Below are 19596 nucleotides of genomic sequence, written 5' to 3'. Positions count from 1 at the left end.
TACTCAGGTTTACATTAAGACAAATTCAAAAGCATCAAGTGATAAAATTCACTGTTTGGGGAGCTCTGCAAACTGAGGGTTGGGTCTGTGCCCATAAGTGACTTGCCTCTTAAGTTTCACTAGTGGATTTGTCTGCGCATTTCTTCCTAATACTGGAGAGCTGGAAGGCTTTTCATATACTAGAGGAGTCAGTGCAAAAGCAAAGAAAATTTAGTTATAGTATTTGCTACGTAAACCAGAGTGAGACAGTAGCACATCGAGTTTATAGCACTGAAAACAGTTAACTGCATAGTTTTCAGAGATTTTCTTTCTGAATGCATTGAATAAATATTTGTGCACTTGACTCTCATCTTGCTGCCATCAAGCATACCAGGAGAGATGCTGAAGCCAAACAACCTTACATCCCTGGGAATAAAGTAAGCACACCCCTAGCCTGAAGTAGCACGACTTTCTGATGGAATTCAAGTCACTCCAATTGAGTAATTTTCTATTTAGAACAAAACCAGGAAATCCCAAATCCATCTTTAATTCAATCTTGCAAAATACAACCCAAACAATCACCCATTTGCACAGGTAGCACAAACTTTTCAGAAGTCACCGAAGGCCCCAGGATAAGTCTTTAATCTAGAGACTCTAGTTTCATTCACAAACCCACAGGCAACCTCACAAACACAGTACCAAAGATTTAGTCTTTACGTTGGTTTCTCCTTTAGCAGAACATGGAATAGTTGGCTACAAATTTTATGTCTCAAGTACATGAACATAAAAATAAAATATCTGAAGGGAAATGGAGGGGCGAGGAAGAAACCTCATTTTTAAAATAAAGATTTTCAACATTTTTGAAACTTTGCTACGTGCAATTAGCGCCTCAGCCAGCTGGCCACTTCAGGACAGAGGCAGATACACAGTATAAAAACAACCGTGTCTCTCTATGCCACTGTTCCGGGATGGTAATCTCCAGAAAAGCTGAAGTTCGTGTGACAAGGCCTAAAGTCGCAATCCCTGTCCTAATGAGCTAGGTAGTTTAATATCACCCTATCTGTAAGATGCCTGTAGCAGCACAGAAGAGGCAGAAACCACTTCAACCACTGGTAATAATTCCTGCAGAGCTTACTTTGAGGCACTTCATATGCAGTATGCACCAGACCACCTCATTTCTATCTTCTCACACTTGCACCTACCACCATGCGAAGACCTGATAGAACATTACACTGCAAATCTTGAGATAAAAGTTAAATCCTGAAGATACTGACACTGAAGATTTTCAAGTTGGTTAAGAGTTCAAACGTGAGCTTCCCTGTAGCATTTGTTGTCTTAAAGCTATGGTGAGAAGAATGCAAACTGCTGCAGCTTACACCAAAATGTAAGTGAAACCAATTAGTTCAGTTTCACTTTAGTCCAAAGTGCAAAAATAAATACTACTTCTCCTTAAAAGGTGCTATCAGTAGTAATTAAGTCTTAGAGAACTGTTCCGTCTAAATACACTCATTAAAGAACTACGCAGCTTTCTACCTAAGGGAATTCTAAGGATAACCTGATGTACAGATACCTCTGCTACGCTATATAGCCCAGCTCTGACCACCAAGTTTACTTGCAAATACTTCTATTTCAGCAAATGATAGCACAACGCACATATTGCTCTCTAAGAGCAAAGTATGTGAGGATGGGAGTGCATCCAGATATTGCTGGTCGCATTTTTGGTTTTCTCTAGTTCCACCTGTATGTGGCTTTTGGCCATTTAAGAGCTAATTTGATCTTGTACTTTTGAGAGCGGTTTTTTGTTCATTCTTGAGCTGTCCATTAGGTGTAGCAGCAGTTTTGTAGTCATTGTCAGGCGCTTTTATCACCAAGAGTCTGAAAGGTTCAGTTGTTTTCCGTAGTCTCTGAACAACAACAGCGTTTTGCAACTTCGCTTCTGCTAGTGTGAGTGTCTCGTCTCGCAGCTCTTGAAACGGCAGCGAAGTAGTCAGTGTGAAGGGAACACTTCCCGCCGACCCTTGATATTTTGTTATGAAGTCTCTGACATGGCTTATTCTGAGAAGATAAAAAGAAAACGCAGCATTAGAGCACTCCAATCCCAACACAGACAACATGCACAACACAGCCACCATAAGGACAGAGTGAGACACTCGCTTCACGTAATAGCTGATGGCACAGAAATGGAGGAATATAGATTGGGTGGTATCCTGAAGTGCCTGATCCACTTAGGAGGCAAAGAACAAGGTTTGCATGCTTTGAGAGCAGTCCTGAGGGAAAAGGGATGAGTATCTTACTCTGAGCACTCAAATGCTCCCATTATGCCTCAGATGGTAGTTACACAACCCTACCATTTCCTAACCAGCTGGTGGAGCTCTTACCTGTGGTTTCTGTAGCCAAGTGCTAGAATAAAGATGCCTCTAGTGTGTGGCACGTGTAGCATAATAATAATAATAATAATAATAATAATGATGAAAAAGATGTTGCAAAAATTGTCTGGATAGCTTATGAGTTAACTAGGACCAAATATAGTCTCCTATCAAAGCAAGCGCAGCAGTGAACTCATTACAGATTCAAGTTGCCTGTTAAGGTGTGAAGAATCTTGCAATGAGTTAGCAAGACAGAGGTTTTGCTGTGCAAGAATTAGGATTGACCAATCTGATTAGAAAATGAAGATGATATTTCTTACAGGGGGCCTACAGTAAAGTTGAGGAGGGGCTCTTTATCAAGGAGTGCAGTGATAGGACGAGGTGGAACAGTTTTAAGATAAAAGAGGGGAGATCTAGATGAGATATTAGGAAGAAATTCTTTACTGTGGAGGTGGTGGTGAGGCATTGGCATAGGTTGCCCAGAGAAGTTGTGGCTTCCCCACCCCTGAAGGTATTCAAGGCCAGGTTGAATGAGGCTTTGAGCAACCAGTGAGATGCCCCTGCCTATGGCAGGAGGGGTTAGAACCGGATAATCTTTAAGGTCCCTTCCAACCCAAACCATCCTATGATTCCATGATCTATACCAGGAAAATAAATATAGTGTCAATTCATATTCTCTGATCCTGAGACACTGGTAGACACTGTCTACTGGCAAATTATTAAGCTCATCCTTCCTCTTCCCTGTGGGGTTTATTGCCTCCTGGGGACAGTCCGTGACCTGAGCTAACATCTGAATCAAGACCAGATGTTATTTGAGAAAGTGCTAGCTGTCATGGGGGAAAGCCATCCTAACAGTTTAGCAGCACAGATGACCAAATTTTCATGCCTTAGCCATACTTACTAGGACAGATAGAGCTAGCATCTAATTCTTGTGCACGCAAGCCTCAATTAAGAGGCAGTGCTCAGTCTTAGAAGCCCAGGGCCTGCAAAACCTCAAGCAGGAATACATTTTTTGGTTGGACATTTACAGGTGTCTACATGCACTACATCAAAGTTCATTTAGACCCCAGAGCAACTCAGGTGATGAGCCACCAGCTCTCTGCTTTAGGATGAACAAATCCCTTTCCAGCATAGCTGATGCGCCAAGGTCATGCTAAGTAATGGCTCAAGAAGGGACATAATTGAACATAGAGCTATGGGTGCTATTCTGACAGCAGAGCTCTCCTAGCTGCTTCACCCTCATGTCTCCTCGATTCCCCACACTGCAACACTGCAATGCTACCTGCGCTTGTGCTCCAGTGCCGTCACTTCATCAGTGACCAAGCCACATGAGAAGCAGCAGTTACTGTGGCACATATTCTATCTGCCAAAGGGTAAAAGTCGCCAGTTTACCCAGGCACTGCAACACACATGCTACAGGTAATTTACCTGTTTGATTAACAGATAGTTGGCTGTTTTCAGCTTCTTCACTGAAAGGAGTGCTGCTATACATACGATCACAAGTAAGATGATGTACTCTAAAAGGTTTTCCCCCCTATTTCTTATTATACACATACTGTATACAGCACAAACACGCTGGCAAGAGGATATGTTAAGATAGAATATTTATTGCAAACTACACCAAAAAGAGCATCGCATCATTCTGCTTCTCAGATTTTTTTTTCCTCCAAAAGCACTTCGCAGCTGTTCAAGCTGCTATTTACCATGAAGAGAAAATGCTTCTAAATATACTTAAACGTGTGAAGCCTAGAATAATTAAGGAATTAAGCCCTCCAATGAAGTATTTATACTTACAATAGGGATTGACTCTTCAGCAGTACATCACAATAGCATTGCAGTTCATATCTCAGGCCACTAACAGTAATAGTACAAGTTAAAGAAAAAAATTACAGTCATAGAATCACAGAATCACTAGACTGGAAAACACCTTTGTAATTACCAAGCCCAACCATACCTGTCCACTATTAAATCATATCCCTAAGCACAAACCCTCAACTGCTGAGCTTTTCTTCTGACCAGTCACAAAGACATATACAGTTTATCTTGACTGCAGCCTGGGTTGTATTAAATCTGTGACCACTTTCAATTGCTTCAAAGAGAAGCACAGGCAACAGATCCTTTCCATATAATGCCACTGTGTAGTACTGGAGTCATTTCTCAAGTTACCAATTTGACTAAGACAATAGTTCTACAATTTAAACAATCCTGCTTTCTCAGAGCTCCTGTGTACATACGCTGTGCTGACACCTTCCACTCTTATTCCATTTATAAGCCTCTTCAGGAACTGCAAATTTTACTACTTAAGAATTAAACACACTGGATGCATTCTATTCGGCCCATGCTGACAGGGCAGGCATGCGGGAGAAGAACTGCCCCTGCCCAACACCCAGACTGGCCCTCCCAGGGGGCTCCTCTGGCTCAACTCCCATGTCACAGCTTCCACCTGTGGCACTGTCTAGACCCAATAACTAGCAGGTTTTTTGACTAAGCAATTTCCGCCAGATGTAGTAATTTTGTGATAGGTCATTCTAAAAGCCGTTTCCTCTAATAACAAGCAATACATACACCTCAGCTTCCACTGACCTTCAAAGAACTCCTAGTTTCCTCAAACTTTCATTTATGCTCAGTTTTGTGCTGACCATTAACACAAGTTCTCATTCCTCTTCTGCTCCCCTCTCATCAGCTAAAAGATGATCCATTTCTCAAAAAATTTGAAAGCATGTGTTCTAGATAGAGCAGGACCACAGTCCGATGTTAAGTGAGTTGAAGAGGTAGACAACTGACAGAAATTAGAAACTACTTATGCATACAGGCGTAGGACAAACAGTTCAGATGCAAATAGTGCTAAAAGAAATCTTACCTGTGTGAAACATTGAATTTCTGAATTATTCTTTCCCCATCAGCTAACCAGATCTGGATATTAGTGATAGGCTCCAAATCATTTAGAGGTACTAAAGGCAGGCGTCTCTTGTTGTCAGCTCCCTGATGATCATCTCTTACTTTAGAGATTATTCTCGGAGTAGCACTGAAAAGAAAAGCCGTGTAAGGTTATACCTTCTGTATAGGTCTGTAAGCTTGAACCTCCCTCCGCTGCTGGAGCTTTCTGCCCTGCTTTAGGGGGCACTGACTATTTTTCTGTTTTAAGAAGTACAGGAACACTAACAAACATCAGCTTATATTTTTAACGACATGCAAATACTTTATCATGAAGACTTCAACATGCTGAAGAATTTCAGTTTGCTCACGCTAAATATTTTTACAAGATGGAAGAGAACTTAAACATCAAAGGATTAAATATGGATACGAGAGATGAAACAGTCTCAAGATTCCTCATGCATTTTTTTGTACTCTAATCACACAGGTGAAATTAAGGGGCTTGAGCACTGAATTTACATACTCAATGTTAATTTTCACCATAACGTGATTAAAGTAATTCAATTTAACTGAACGTCGTCAGCCTTGATTTATACTCCAGCATCATCTATTTCAGCTTAGAAGCATTACTCATTTATCTGAGGAATTGACTTAATGTGAAAACCCAGCACCTGAATTTTTGTTCTTTCTTAAGGCACTTTCAACAACTGACCCTACCATAAGAGTAAAGATCCAGAAAATGACTTGACAGAATGCAGAGATATCAGTCCAAGTGCATAGTCTTAACAAAAAATATATTATTGGCAAAACTGTTGATTCTGAAGAAATATCTAGAGCTTAGTGCTTCTGTCAGGACTAAGCTTGTTCAGCACGCACTGTTTAAGTCATCATGAGGCCTGATACAAGGGCACATCTTCAGCTCACTTGAGTATAACCAGATGTTTGCTTGCAAAGCAATAGCAGTGATTTACGGAGTTACCATTTCTTCTCTGAGCTCAGCTGTGGTCACTGACTGCATGAACCTTTCATGGTGGTTTGTGGAACAGCTTTCTCTTTGGACAGAAAATGGCTGAGTTACTGTTTCTCTAGAGTCACAGTCTTAACACCGCTATGTCTGCTTCACAGACAAACCCCATCCTTACGTTCTTGTACATGTGTTTAACCATAAAGCAGAAAAGTCACAGCTAATTTATTATTAAAACAAAGATGAATATATTAATGACTTTCATAGAGTCAAGCTAACAAAGTTAGAGTCTTGGGCTCAAGTCCTTCTCAGTTTGAGGTATTCAAAAAACTTTTATCACCCACTGCCTAGTTAAGTGCTCTAACCTCCAGGCTATCAGAAGAATCAAGGAACCTCATTCCCAAGCATGTGCTAAGAAATGTTTGCGGCAACCAGAGGCAGACGAAAGGCACAGAACTGACTGCTTTGCACTGCAAAGAAATCAGCTGAAGCTCAAGCACTTGGGACCAACAGATTCCAAGAAGCACACCTGTAAAGCATCCTGGTACTCCAAGTACAGGTGATTTACTATCACCCACCTGCCTCTACTGATTTACTTATCTTACATCCAGCTTTTGTTCATGCTTGACCTCCATACAAAAGAAACCCTAATTGCCCTCCAGATGTGGAAAAAAGCTTGAACACCAACAAGAAGCAGAGCAAAACTACAAAAAGGCCAAGTCACACTGCAGTCCAGCAATGATTACTTTTTGCTGTGGGGTTTGGTTTGAGGTTCAGACACTGAAGTACAGGCATCTGTGTGTGAGCTAGCTGGCTCCAGCACCCCTGAAGCTGGCGATGCAGTCAACCACACAGCTGCCGGGTATCTGGTTTAGCCTGAACCACATTTTAGCCCATCAGTCACAGCTGTAATTCAGACAGCTGTCTCACACGGACAAAGATTTCTGCGCCATTCTCAAACCAACTTCCCTCACAGCCACATCTCAGAATTTGTGGTAGGCATTGATGATTCTTTTAATAGCAAGCACGCATGAAACTGAAACCAACACATTAAGCTAAGCTGCATGAGAAAGTTAGATCTATATTCACCAGGGTTTAAAGCATTTCTATACTTAATAACTTTGCTCTTGTAGCACTGACAGATAAAGCCATCTAGCGGTGGGAGCTTTGACTAAAGCCACAAATCAAGAATCGAAATATCTTATTAGCCTAAGAGCAAAGCATTATCACCCATTTTAAAGGCTTATTCCTTTTGTAAGATTATCAAAAGAAGATGTAAACCAAAGATCGAAGAGACCTAAGAGCCTCCTGTCAGTTTTCTGAAAAGAAAAAGCCCAAGGGTTAGGTATCAAGCCCTACCCTGACTAATGGTTAAGAAGCTTGACACACAATGTTTTACCCTAATGAGGTTATAGAGTAAGCCCGCTTTGCTACGAGGGATTTCAGTCAATAGTTTGATTAGCATGCTTCTGAGGCAGTCTTTAAAATGCATCGATAAGCGTAATGGAAAAGTGTAGTTGCAAATCTTGTTACAGTCCCAAACTATAAAACACAGCTGAACAGGCCTAGACAAAACCAAATACACCCATTAGTTAGATAGGTTCATAAAGCATTCTGGGAAAGGCTGGTAAGTCTTATTTGTTTCTCCTGTGCAAAAAGGGAGATAATCAAACTCAGATGAGTTATACCAACAAACATGCAATTTCTACTTCCTCCATTTTTCCTCCAACAAAAATTTTAAAGAGACAGCCAACAGACTGATTCGTAACAGTTCACCCACCACACAGTGTTCCATCCACCTGGGAACACTGGCAGAAAAACTGTAGACTATCATAAAATACTTATTTGATAAGCACAAGCTTAGCTAGGTCACAAGCTGAAGTAAACCGTTCAGTCATTTTCCTCTCATTTCTGATTGAGCACACAAAGGCACTGTGGAAAGGCAGGTCTATAGAATAAAACTTGTTAGAGGTCTCAAGCAGCGTTATTACTTCCCCACAAAGCTTTTCTGCTGAAAGAGTAGCATATACATTGAACATTCATTAACATGAGAAGTGAGCATTAGTTTAAGGAGTAAGAGCACTTAGTGCTCGTATTTCAAACATCAGCAAAAATATTTACTTGTCTCTAAAGAGAAGGCTCTGATAGCAGAGAACTGAACAGACTAACAAGAGCAGGAGTTAAAAAAAAAAAAAAAGCATTTTGTCCAGTCCATAATGAAAAAAAAAAAAAAAAGCTGAGGAAGTTGGAGGATAGTTGTAGGATGCCTCAACATGCAAGACCAGTCAACTGGAATTCACAGAATAGTACATTTCCAGAGCCTAACTCGCCTACTGGGAATCAAGATCATCGCTTGCCATAGGCATGACAGAGCATGACAAGCAATTGAACAACCTACCACTTAGCACTGGTTAGCAGCAGAAACCCAGCACACTGAATCTTTTTGCTTTTGCTATAAGCAGGTCTACTTGTATATAAAACAGGGTTAGGTTCTTGACCCATTTACTCAGGATTTCAGTGCTACAAAAAGCAAGACCTGCAGCAGCTCATCAATCTCTCAAGGGACAATTTTCCCTATTGACCGTATCTACTCAAGCGTGTAGCAGCTGAATGGACTGTGCTACAGAAACAGATCAAACTGATGAAACAGATACTTGCTTCTCTGAGGCAGTCTGGAACCACTCACTCTTTACCCTTACCAGTCTCCTACTCTGTTCACCATTACCTTCTTCTCCTGCCTTATCCATTCCTGCCCAGGTCATGCTTCCTCTCAACACAAGCACTGGGCCTTAGCAGCAATCCCTTTCCACTTAATCAAAACAAGCTGTTCACCTAAGGTATCACCACAGTCCACTAACCCCAGTCAGCAGGTCACTGAACAGTCCCACCCGTGAATGCTTCCTCTAGGCTCCCGATCACTGAATATGTTCCCTTCTACAGGCTGAAATCTGCTTTTGTAGGCACGCGAGTCTTAGACAAGAGGGATAAGTGAAGCAGATAGTGTGGCAGGAGTAAGCAAAAGTCAGCAAGATCAAACACAGGAACTGCCCTGCCCCTCTACAACGGCCTTACAAAATACAACACTGCATGGTTATAAACCAAGTCCAGTTTTAGCACTGGCAGTAGTGCCTGGCCCTCCCCAACAGCAAGAGAGTCACAGAGCAAAGGAAAGAGGATCATTGCAACACGCTAAAACATCTTACTGCAATAAACTCATGGTTAAATACTGAATAATTTTAAGGGAATGCAAAATAAGCTCTTACTTCTTCAGTCCCCTTTATGGGATTGTCATACTACCCTCCCGTGACAGAAAGTACTGAACAGACAGCTCTGAGCCAGATGCTTTTCTCTTAAGTGACAGCACTGAAGAGTGACAGCCTTTCAGACAGGAAATTCTGCTAACGTTGAGACCTTGAGCAAAGAAAGTCAATAGTATCGTGGCTGTATTAACAGGAACACAGCCACAAGTTTGTGGGATCTGATTATGCCCCCACCCAGTACTCAGATGCACCTAAATACTGCATTCAGATTTGGAACTCGAACTAAAAGCAAGATGACTATAAACTGGAGGAAGTTTCACCAAGGGCCACCAAGATGGTCACAAACTGGAGCATTCACCCTGTGAGGAGAAAGCGGAGAGGCTTGTTCAGCCTCACCAGGACAGGAAGGAGGGTGTCATGGGGACACCTAACAGCAGCTTGCCAGGGTGTATAGGTCATCAGAAGGAGGGAGCTAGGCTCTTCATGGTGGACATGAATTGAAACAAGAGATGTTCAAACTGGATATAAAGGAAAATTTCTTTCATATGAAGGCAGTCCAGCACTGAGGCAGGCTGTGCAGCTTCTGTTCTTGCAGAATTTTAAGACCCAACTGCAGAAAAGTCTGAGCAATCTCATCTATTCCGACAGCTGACCCTGCTTCAAGCAGAAGGTTGGATTAGAAAACTGCAGAGGTCATTTTCAACCTGAATTATGAGATCCTTTACCACAGGTTTAGTTCACTTCAGCTACTGAATCATAGATGGTGGCAGACTACTCACCTTCCTAATCTGTAACCGTGTCCAGAAAAAGGATGAAACACTGGCTTTTTCGATGACAAATACACTTTATCTTTTTTATCTTCCACTTTCACATCTACCTCCTCCTTATCAAAAACTCTTCGTAGCTCAAAAGGCAGTTCCCTTAAGGAAAAAAAAAAACATGTCAGAAAAAGAACTACTACGCTGTTTTCAGTACACAGAATAGATTAATGATTAACATCTGTTCTATGTTTATCCTTTCAAGGATGATGCTTTGCAATAACAACTTCACAAGCATTTACTAGGAGTTACGTTAAGCGTGCGACACAACCAACTTCAAGTTCCTGAACTGCAAATTAACTAGAAAGTGAACAATAAATAAGACATCCTCACGCAAGTTGCTGTGAATGATGTTCAAATTTACTCAGCAGTTATCACTCCAAAGCACACGATATATCAGAAGCTCAGTATTGCCATATATTGCTGCAAAAGGTTTTATCCCCATAGTAAAACAAGAAGAAAAAAGACAATTGGCTTTTAAAGAACTGAGTTTAGACATAAAGTGTTTCATTGCAAATAAGCATGAATCTCAGCTTCTAAAAATTAGATCGTCAATAATAGCTACACTCTTTAGTGCAGTAACATCACCTTGGTAATGCTTTATTTGCAGTAAGCAGAGCACAACAATGCCTTTGTCTGTGAGCTCTAACGCAGACATGATATTTTTGGGCAGTGGGGCTCAGCTGGCACAAGGGCTGTACTAAGTGCTTCTGTACTATCAACAATTATGCAGGAACCATCTTGTAATTAGCATTTTTCCAAGCAAATGGTGGAAAAAAGGTGGCAAACTTTTGATGCGTGCATACAAAGAAAGCAAACAGCATTAAGCAATGCCGTTAGTCGTTACTACAGCTAACAGAGATGACGGCCTCAGAGCAGAAACTGTGTAACATTAGTATTTTTGATGGGCCAGTGAAGTATGGAAAAGGCAGAAAATACAATGGTTTAGTAATTTCACATACTTGAAAAAGGAGTTATTAAATTATATTCTCCATAAAATTATATTCTCTTCTCCATTTGTATGGAGCGAGGAAAAGACAGGCTCAAAATCGCATTGGTTTGTATCGTCAACCTGCTTTTTAAAAGCAACACTACAAACAGTGGCAGAAATCAGGATAGCATGCTAATGTTCAATAATGGGAGATAAAAGTAAGATTGCTATACACACACAAATGACTGAAATGGCATGTTTCTACAAGGAAAAGCATCTGAAATTTAGGACTGACCAGTTCCTTGACGTTCTGTGGAGCACCTGTGCCCGTTTAAGGCTTTTCATCAATAAAAAGAAAACAAAACCCACAAAACCAGAAATGCTCAACCACTTGTGCATTGAGTTCATTAGTCAAAGTATCATTTGATCAGTAGCTCTTAATGGGACTCTGATTTATTCTTTATTTAATTCTGCACCTGCTGTACCCTCTACCAACATTTGCTTTTATCTACTTCATCAGCAACGGTACAACTACCGCAACTGAAGCTACATTAAACCTGTTGATGTTAAAATAGCCATTAGCACTGCGGGTACTGAGACAGACAGTGGCCCACGTTCCTACAGGGCTACTGCAGTGCAGCAAAGCCAAGCAGCTATGTAAAAAATTGATAGCATAAGCTAAGTGCTATCAAAAGCACATTAACAGAGCCTGACTAAGAACATAAAACTCACCCTTTTTTAATGGAGTCCAAGAACTGCTGGTTTGCAACATCACTGTAGCTCCTAAGTTCACCATCGTTTACTGTAAACCCGTTTTTCCAGAGTTTAACGATTACATCAGACTATAAAGTAAGAACAATTCTCATTATAACACTGATGTAAAACCAGCTTGGTATACCCACAGTACCTTATGACGTTAAATCATCCACTGCATGGACTAAAAATAATGAGAGAAGGCTCAATATAATCTGTTTCGGCCCTGTGCCAAAACGCAGAGCAACTGCAAGGGGTAAGTGACATTTCAAAGTATCTTGTGTCAATCGGGGTTAGGAATAAACCTTCCCCCAATCATTTTGCTTTCCTAGATCAAGAATACTCTGTCAATTCAGCAGGAGGAAAAAAAAAAAAAGAAGAGCTGGAAGATCCCAGCCAGCTGCAGCACTTCAAGAGCTAATTTGAGAGCACAAGCACACATGCCTGGTGTTGAACAACAACTACCAGAATAGTCCAGCTGGGGATTTGTTAGGGTAAAGCCTTGTTCTGATCATTCAGGAGGACTTTCTGAAAGTAAAACATTGAGAAAATGCCTTCCTTTCACTCGGGGAAATGCAGCAAGTATAAGAAAATTTACTTTTTGACAGTCATATGTTTATGCTACCCCAGTATTCCTGGGTATATTCAAAAGCTTGGCATTAGGGGCATGAAAAAGTAAATACTCAGTTATTCATTAATCTTGTTAGAGAACAGCCACCACTTCAGCTTTTAGCCTTCACACCATTCACCAAAATCTCTCCAACTTTAACATGGAGATATTTGGGATTGCATTTTGCTATTTATGCATCAAACCACTTCAGGAAGCATACGGTCATCCAAGGTCTGATCCCTGAAATAATGTTGTCTTGACAGGTACTTCACTGCATGTGGAGTATTTGAAGCATGTACAAAAGCAGAATTCATCTCAGCTGGAAATTAGTTTGAACTAGGCTTGATAGTACTTGACAATTTTCCCTTTTTCCTCAGTTCAACTTGTTAGAAAATGCCTGGTACCTAAATACACAGCATGTGCAAACGGCTGAAAAAAATTCCTTCTCTTTCGGTTGGATAATCTGTCAAAAAGGTACAGAGCACTCAGCAAGATTAGATTTCTTTATCAAGTCCTGTGTCTCATGGCACCCATGCATATGGAAAAAGTTTCCACCATGGGAAGGTTCCTCTACAGTGAATCAGTATGCAAGTTTAACATGGACTAATTAATCCACATCAACTTCTCATTTAGACACTGACACGAGTACTGCTGTGGAACAGCATTTAGAACTGCAATTTAAGGTTTTATTCCTGACACTTCTTTTCTCCTAGACACAGTTGGGGATCCATGAACATCATTTCCCGCAACGCCCACTCCAAATTTCTCCCCAATGTCTTTGTTCTACATTGCCTTTTCTCCATCCGCTTCGTAATCTTTGTGGGGTAAGGGAAAAATATGAAAAGAACAGAATTACAGAGATACGATCCTATACTAACCATCCCACCACTATACAGAGAACAGTAATGAAAAAAACTGGGCTACGCCTCTGCATGAAAATGCTGCAACTCTTTAAACAACTTCTTACGTAACAGTACTTGGCACTCCTTGCACCTCATGATCACCCACTCTCCTTACTAATAAAGCTGAAGTGCATTAGGCAACACCAGCGTGAGTCCTAGAATAACACTACAATGTCTATAAAAAAGTAGGTGCCAGATGCTCAGGCCTGCCTGACCAAGAGATAGGAGACTGTATGAATTCGATGTGCATTTATTTACAGATTACTGGTTAAGACTACCGGACTTCATGTATTTGTTTTCCAGAGTACTCCTGAAGTGCTTTTATGTTAAATATGGGTATTTTTTATTTCACCACCTACCTGGTTCTTGACTGTAGTTGGGGGCATACAGATAGCACCAATCTTCTGAGCTTCTTCAAAAAGGTTATCTACCAAGTAGTCACAGCTTTGTTCTGTACCATGCAAAATCTGATCACTAGTTCCTGATTTACACACCCTGAAGAACAAAGATATAACTAGAAGTGAGGCCTCAGACAACACATTATAAGACAAGCAACTACCGTAGAACTTCATTACCAAAAGATGTAAAAGCTGTGCTCCCCTGCTCCCAGATTACTTGGTTGTTACAAACCACCCGGTCAGCTTTGTGTTGTGCTTCTTCTAGAAGCTGCTTATGAATCCCTAACTGGTACTATTTGCACTTCAGAAGAACAAGCTATAGAACAACAATAGAAGAGGTGAATTTATCTATGCAGAAGCTTCTAAAATTGATATCAGAGCAAGGAATACAAGTTAGATGATTCATACTTCTAATTCAGACCATCAAGTATTTAACTGCACACAGGCCTCCCTTAAAGCATTTCCACAATACAGGCTTGGGTGACCTCCTTTGCCATAAGCTTTAAAAAACACATACAAGAAAATTGCGTTAGGATTTACCCCACCACCTCCATGTGAACCTCCCAATGCACAGCACGATCACAGAACAACCATCACTGTCTTTGAAAGTATATCAGAGAAACTCGAGAACAAGTGACTCAATGCCACTTCAGCACACTGAAGAAATAAAATAAAAGACGTTAGTACTGTGGAGAGTGCCAGATTATTAAAAAAGATGCATCAACTGCATCGTTTTACAGACCACTGTTTATGTGACAGGTGCTTCTGCTGGATTTTCACCAATCAAACTGCAGAAATATGCAACCTGAATGAACAATTCTCTTTCATTTTAGGTTCTTTGCATAGTAAGAGGATTATGCAGCTTTTGATAAACATTGCAGGAGTTATTCCTACTGGAGACTCAGAAAACTCTATTTTAAGCAATTCAGAAAAAAAAAAAAAAAAGCCCAGCTCTGGAAAAATAACCAGTTTTACATAAAACTCTGCATGGAATTCAAGAGTAGCAATGCTTGCTGGAATGGTAATTAGGTAAATTTGCATAAAAGGAACTGTTTGCAGTGCATCTATGCAACACTAAGAATCCCTACATAGTCATATCTTTAAACAAAAGAAAAACCCAACAACATTAAAGAAGAAATTTCAAAAGTATGCTGTTCCCATTTCAGTTTCCTAATAGAACAAAAAGAAACTTGAAGGGTTACTCTAGGTATTCACTGTGCTTTACCTTGGAAACATAATGGGAAAACCAAACACCTCTGTATCAAATCCAGAGGTGCACAGTGAGTTAGCAATTTGTAAGGCTGCATTTCCATTTTAAATAAATATATTTACATAGCTTCTTGCATCTACGAAACAATCCATGTATTTAAAAAGCCTTTCAGCAAAACAATATATAATTTTTAAAAAACTTTGGTTTATGTGGAGCAGGGGGATACAGAAATAAAATAAATTTTAAAATTTAACATAAAGTTTGAAAAGTCATGACAGGACACACAAACAGCAAAAGGAAAGGAAGAAGGGAAAAGGAGGAGGGGGGAACTGGCACCTACCATTCTTTCTTTACCATTTTGATACTGTCCATGCCTCTCATTCTGGTGCTTCACCTGATTATGAAAAGAAGAGAGGGTAAAAAAACCCAACACTATACAAAAACTACAGCAAAAAAACCCCACAGAAACCCAGACAAAATGCTCAAACACAATTTGCTGCCCTTTGTACCTGAAACATTCTTCATAGTTTCACCTGCATTGAAAGTAAAAAATAACCAGAAACCTCAGCCTACCTCCCACCAAGTCTCCAGATGGTTCTTTGTTTTCCTGCAGTTCTTTAATGCCATGTGAACCATGCATCCATTTCGGATGTTCAAAAGGAAGATTACTTTTTCATAAACGTACAAAATAAATTCTATGATAATTATATTAATCGAAAAAAACATACCTCTACTTATGCTAAGCCAGGAAAGAATTTCACATTCCTTTTCTGAGCAGCACGATTTAAACTCCCCTGATTTTCCACGATGCTACAAGGCAGGTGCAGAAAAACTGCACTGCCACTGCAGGAATTCTAATGACCTTCACCTTAACAGTGCGCAGTATTGAAAGGTGCAAGATTTCTCAGGTTCCTCTTCCTACCATACTGCAACACATTGGTGCGGCATCCCAGAAACCGTGAATTATCATTTCTGCTCTACCACTTAGCTGAAGGAAAATCCTGGATCTGCAAGTTCTAAATATACTACAGGATTAGCCTGTCAAGTGCACATAAAAGAAGAATGCCATACTGATCCCATTAGACTCACTCTGAGCTCTCTGAAAAAGTTACAGAAAGTTAAGAGATCCCTCACAAAAACACCCTTAAAAAATAAATTCACTCTAAAATCAGACAAGCCCCCAAGATAAAACAAATTTTAAGTTGCAACTGTGTTTGAAGAGTCACTCCTGAAGATTGCAGGGGAGCTGGAACTGGCTGATCTTTAAGGTCCCTTCCAACCCAAACCATTCTATGATTCTATGATTGGTACAAGTTATACAGATGATTTTGTGCTCCTGGCATGTTTGGGACTAACTCATGATATTGTGCAGTGCTTTTAGAGCATGTCAAACTACGCAGTGACAGCCATCACACTCCTGAAAGATTGCTATGCACAGCAAGACTAAAACAAATTTGAAATGGTCTTGACATCTAACAACAAGATGGAAAGATTAGCAGGCAACAATACTAATCCACATTCCTCAGCAGGCTGGAAGTGGTATTCTTCCATCTCGAAAGTTAAATCCTTGTGAGGCATTTCTATGGCAGCCTTCAATTTAACCAGTTCTGTTATGCACTGGGTCAAACAATTATGCTTAATGTACCTTTGACATGTGGTACAGTCTTTTTTTTTTTTAATTTAACCTCACAAGTGTTCTGCCAGAGCACTGTACATATCAGAACAAGCATCTGCTGGCACGCTATGACCTTATAAGCATATCTGATTGCTGTACTTGGAACTCTGTACCCACACTTGGAAAACCAGAACTTTCAGTACCAGGGAAGTATAGCTTAAAAAAATATAATTTTCCAAACTTCTCCCAAATTAAGCTTTAGCACAAAGTAATTTTTTGTGGTTCGTGTTAATGTGCTTATCTTCTAATCTTTCACTATTAGATAATCTGCTCCCCAAGGCAACAAGAGCCACCTCCAGCCATCTGCTTTTGTTGATTCTATCTGACTTGCCATCAGCACCGTTAAAAAGACAGACACAGCGAAGCAGCTCTTCAAACTAATTCTTTTGCTGCATTAAGGTGCCCTCAAATGTTCCTGAATAGCATTCAAAACTGGTCAGCTGTGAAAGTCACTGCGCTTTCTAAAGTACAACAGCAATTATGCTTAGAGAAAACGTTTGTGTTAATATACCAAGGTAAAGAAATCAGCCTATGGATGTATATTAGGATCAAAAAAACCATTAGGAGACAGGAATTAGGCTGTACTGCCAGCACTTTAGCTCAGCAAGCCAGCCCAAGGAGCACAATCAAGCTCTCCCACCAACTTCTGACAGACATTCCTTGGCATCACTTTAAGAGTTTTGGTACACATTTTTTGTGTCTGTCATAAGAAGCAGCACCGAACTGAACTTCCACCTCTGGAAATTTATACAGAGGAAGAAGCTGGAGCTGCCAGCAACCCCTGACAGCTCCACCTGGTAACTGCAGTGGGACACGCCTGGCATTTACCAGAAAGGAAACAACCACCTCTCACTTACACCATTACAGACATGCCAGTTCAGTGAATATTTGCGTGCTCAGTATTGCTGAGCCCACACATCCCGTTATTTTAACACACAAAACCCAAAACAGTGAATGTCTTTGATGCTTTCCTTGCTCTGAAGGACAGAGATACTCAAGCAAGCATATACATCCACCTGCCCCGGGAAAGCCCGGCTTATGAACTTCGTCAGAAAACAAACTTCTGAAGTCGGGAACTTCACCGTGCAGCCTCTCACTGCACCATGCAGAAACGATGACTGAGAACCGCACGGCACCACCTGACCATGAAACAAGAATCGTAGAACCGAATCACAGAATGGTTTGGAAGGGACCTTAAAGATCACCTAATTCCAGCCCTCTGCCATGGGCAGGGACACCTCCCACTGGCCCAGGCTGCTCCAAGCCCCATCCAACCTGGCCTAGAACCCCTCCAGGGATGGGGCAGCCACAGCTTCCCTGGGCAGCCTGGGCCAGGGGCTTCCCACCCTCAGCGTGAAGACTTTCTTCCTTATGTCTAATCTAACTCTTCCCCCTTCCAATTTAAAGCCATTGCCCCTCGTCCTGCCACTCCATGCCTTTGGATAAAGCCCCTCCCCAGCTTTCCTGGAGCTCCTTTCAGCACCGGGAGCTGCTCTAAGGTCTGCCCGGCCCCTCCTCCCCCTCAGACCGCCCCCCCGGCCTCTCCTCACCGCAGGGGCCGAAGCGCAAGGGCGGGCGCCAGCCAGACGCCAAGCCAAGCATCGAGCCGCACCCGGGAAGGTCCCAGCCCGCCCTGCCGCCTCGGGACGGCCGCGCAGCCAGGCCCCAGCCGCGGTGGGAGCCGAGGGAGCGGCTCTAACCCCACCGGCACTCACGGGCCCGGGAATGCCCTCCTCGAAGCGCCCCAGGAGGAGCCGCGCGAGCCACGGTGGGAGGGCCCGAGGGAGGTGGCTTCCGCCGCTATGGTCGCGCGGGGGCGGGGCTTCAAGGAGTAGGGGCGTGGTCTGGCATGGGGGCGTGTCTTCGCCCACGGGGGCGGGGTAGGACGTGGGCGTGTATGGCGGAGAGGCGTGGTCTATGGGTAAGGGGGCGTGGCCTATCGTGACGGAGTGGTTTCAGCCCCGGGGCGGGGCAGAGCTTAGACGGCTGTGGGGGGGCGTGGTATATGGGAGGGGTCGTGGCTTCAACAGCGGGGGCGTGGTCTAATCGAGGGGCGTGGCTTAAGTGTGAGGGCAGGGCCCCTTGCGGCTCCGGACGGGGGCGTGGCCCATTATGGGGGCGTGGCCTTGTTTGTGGTGGGCGTGGCTTAAGACGCAGGGTGTGGTGACAATGCCTGTGGGGGCGTGGTCTTTGAAGGGGCGTGGCTTCAGCAAAGGGGCGTGGCTCCGAGGGCAGCTGGGCTCGGTCACGCGTGGCTCCCAGTGAGGATGTGAGAATCACAGAATGACCTGAGCTGGAGGGGACTCGCAGGGCTGGGCTGTGAGCAGGTCCAGCAGGGCATCCCTGAATGACCCTTGTTGGAAGGGACCCACAAGGACCATCCAGTCCAACTCCTGTCCCTGCACAGGACACCGGAACATTCACACTGTGGGGCTGAGGGCATTGTCCAAATGCTTCTGGTCCCCCCCTCAGACCCCTCCAGGCTGAACAGGCTGAGTGAGTTCAGCTGCTCCTTGTATGGCTTCCCCTCCAAACCCTTCACCAACTTTGTGGCCTCCTCTGGACACCTGATTCTGGACACTTGAAGAAACTCTTCCCGCTGAGGGTGGTGAGGCCCCAGTCCAGGTTGCCCAGGGAAGCTGTGGCTGCCCCATCCCTGGAGGGGTTCCAGGCCAGGTTGGATGGGGCTTGGAGGAGCCTGATCCAGTGGGAGGTGTCCCTGCCCCTGTCAGGGGGTGGGACTGGAGGGGCTTTGAGGTCCCTTCCAACCCAAACCATTCTATTATTCTCTGGTTCTGTAAAGGAGCTGTGGTTCAGGTGTTAAACAAAAGACACTGCTGGGCAAATGGATTTCAT

The 19596-nt window shown here is 42.6% G+C and overlaps 1 protein-coding gene across 2 annotated transcripts; it reads right to left on the bottom strand.

Moving 5' to 3' along the window:
- Nucleotides 1-507: 507 nt before the first annotated feature.
- Nucleotides 508-18544, bottom strand: UBXN2A (UBX domain protein 2A). 2 transcript variants are annotated; one of them, XM_054062159.1, is made up of 7 exons: nucleotides 18291-18544; nucleotides 15406-15459; nucleotides 13817-13952; nucleotides 11925-12034; nucleotides 10223-10363; nucleotides 5206-5370; nucleotides 508-2034 (listed from the first exon to the last, which is right to left on the bottom strand). In XM_054062159.1, exons 2-7 carry the CDS (start codon nucleotides 15444-15446, stop codon nucleotides 1746-1748), a joined length of 882 nt encoding a protein of 293 aa, XP_053918134.1. In that variant the 5' UTR covers nucleotides 15447-15459; nucleotides 18291-18544; the 3' UTR covers nucleotides 508-1745. The 2 variants fall into 2 exon arrangements, with proteins under 2 accessions (XP_053918134.1, XP_053918135.1); XM_054062160.1 differs by lacking the exon at nucleotides 18291-18544 and adding an exon at nucleotides 15794-16022.
- Nucleotides 18545-19596: the final 1052 nt, after the last annotated feature.

This window comes from Cuculus canorus, chromosome 3 (assembly GCF_017976375.1).
Source record: "Cuculus canorus isolate bCucCan1 chromosome 3, bCucCan1.pri, whole genome shotgun sequence".
Taxonomy (NCBI): domain Eukaryota; kingdom Metazoa; phylum Chordata; class Aves; order Cuculiformes; family Cuculidae; genus Cuculus; species Cuculus canorus.
The sequence above is the reverse complement of the archived record's forward strand: the minus strand, read 5'-3'. Positions and strand labels throughout refer to the sequence as shown.

Bases quoted from the DNA above. Each gene is read 5' to 3' on its own strand.
- UBXN2A (XM_054062159.1), bottom strand. From the start codon at position 15,446: ATGAGAGGCATGGACAGTATCAAAATGGTAAAGAAAGAATG. The intron at 13,953-15,405 runs GTAGGTGCCAGT...TTTGTTCTTCAG, and splicing joins AAAATGGTAAAGAAAGAATG to GGTGTGTAAATCAGGAACTA. The intron at 10,364-11,924 runs GTGAGTTTTATG...TTTTTCCTTAAG, and splicing joins TTGGACTCCATTAAAAAAGG to GGAACTGCCTTTTGAGCTAC.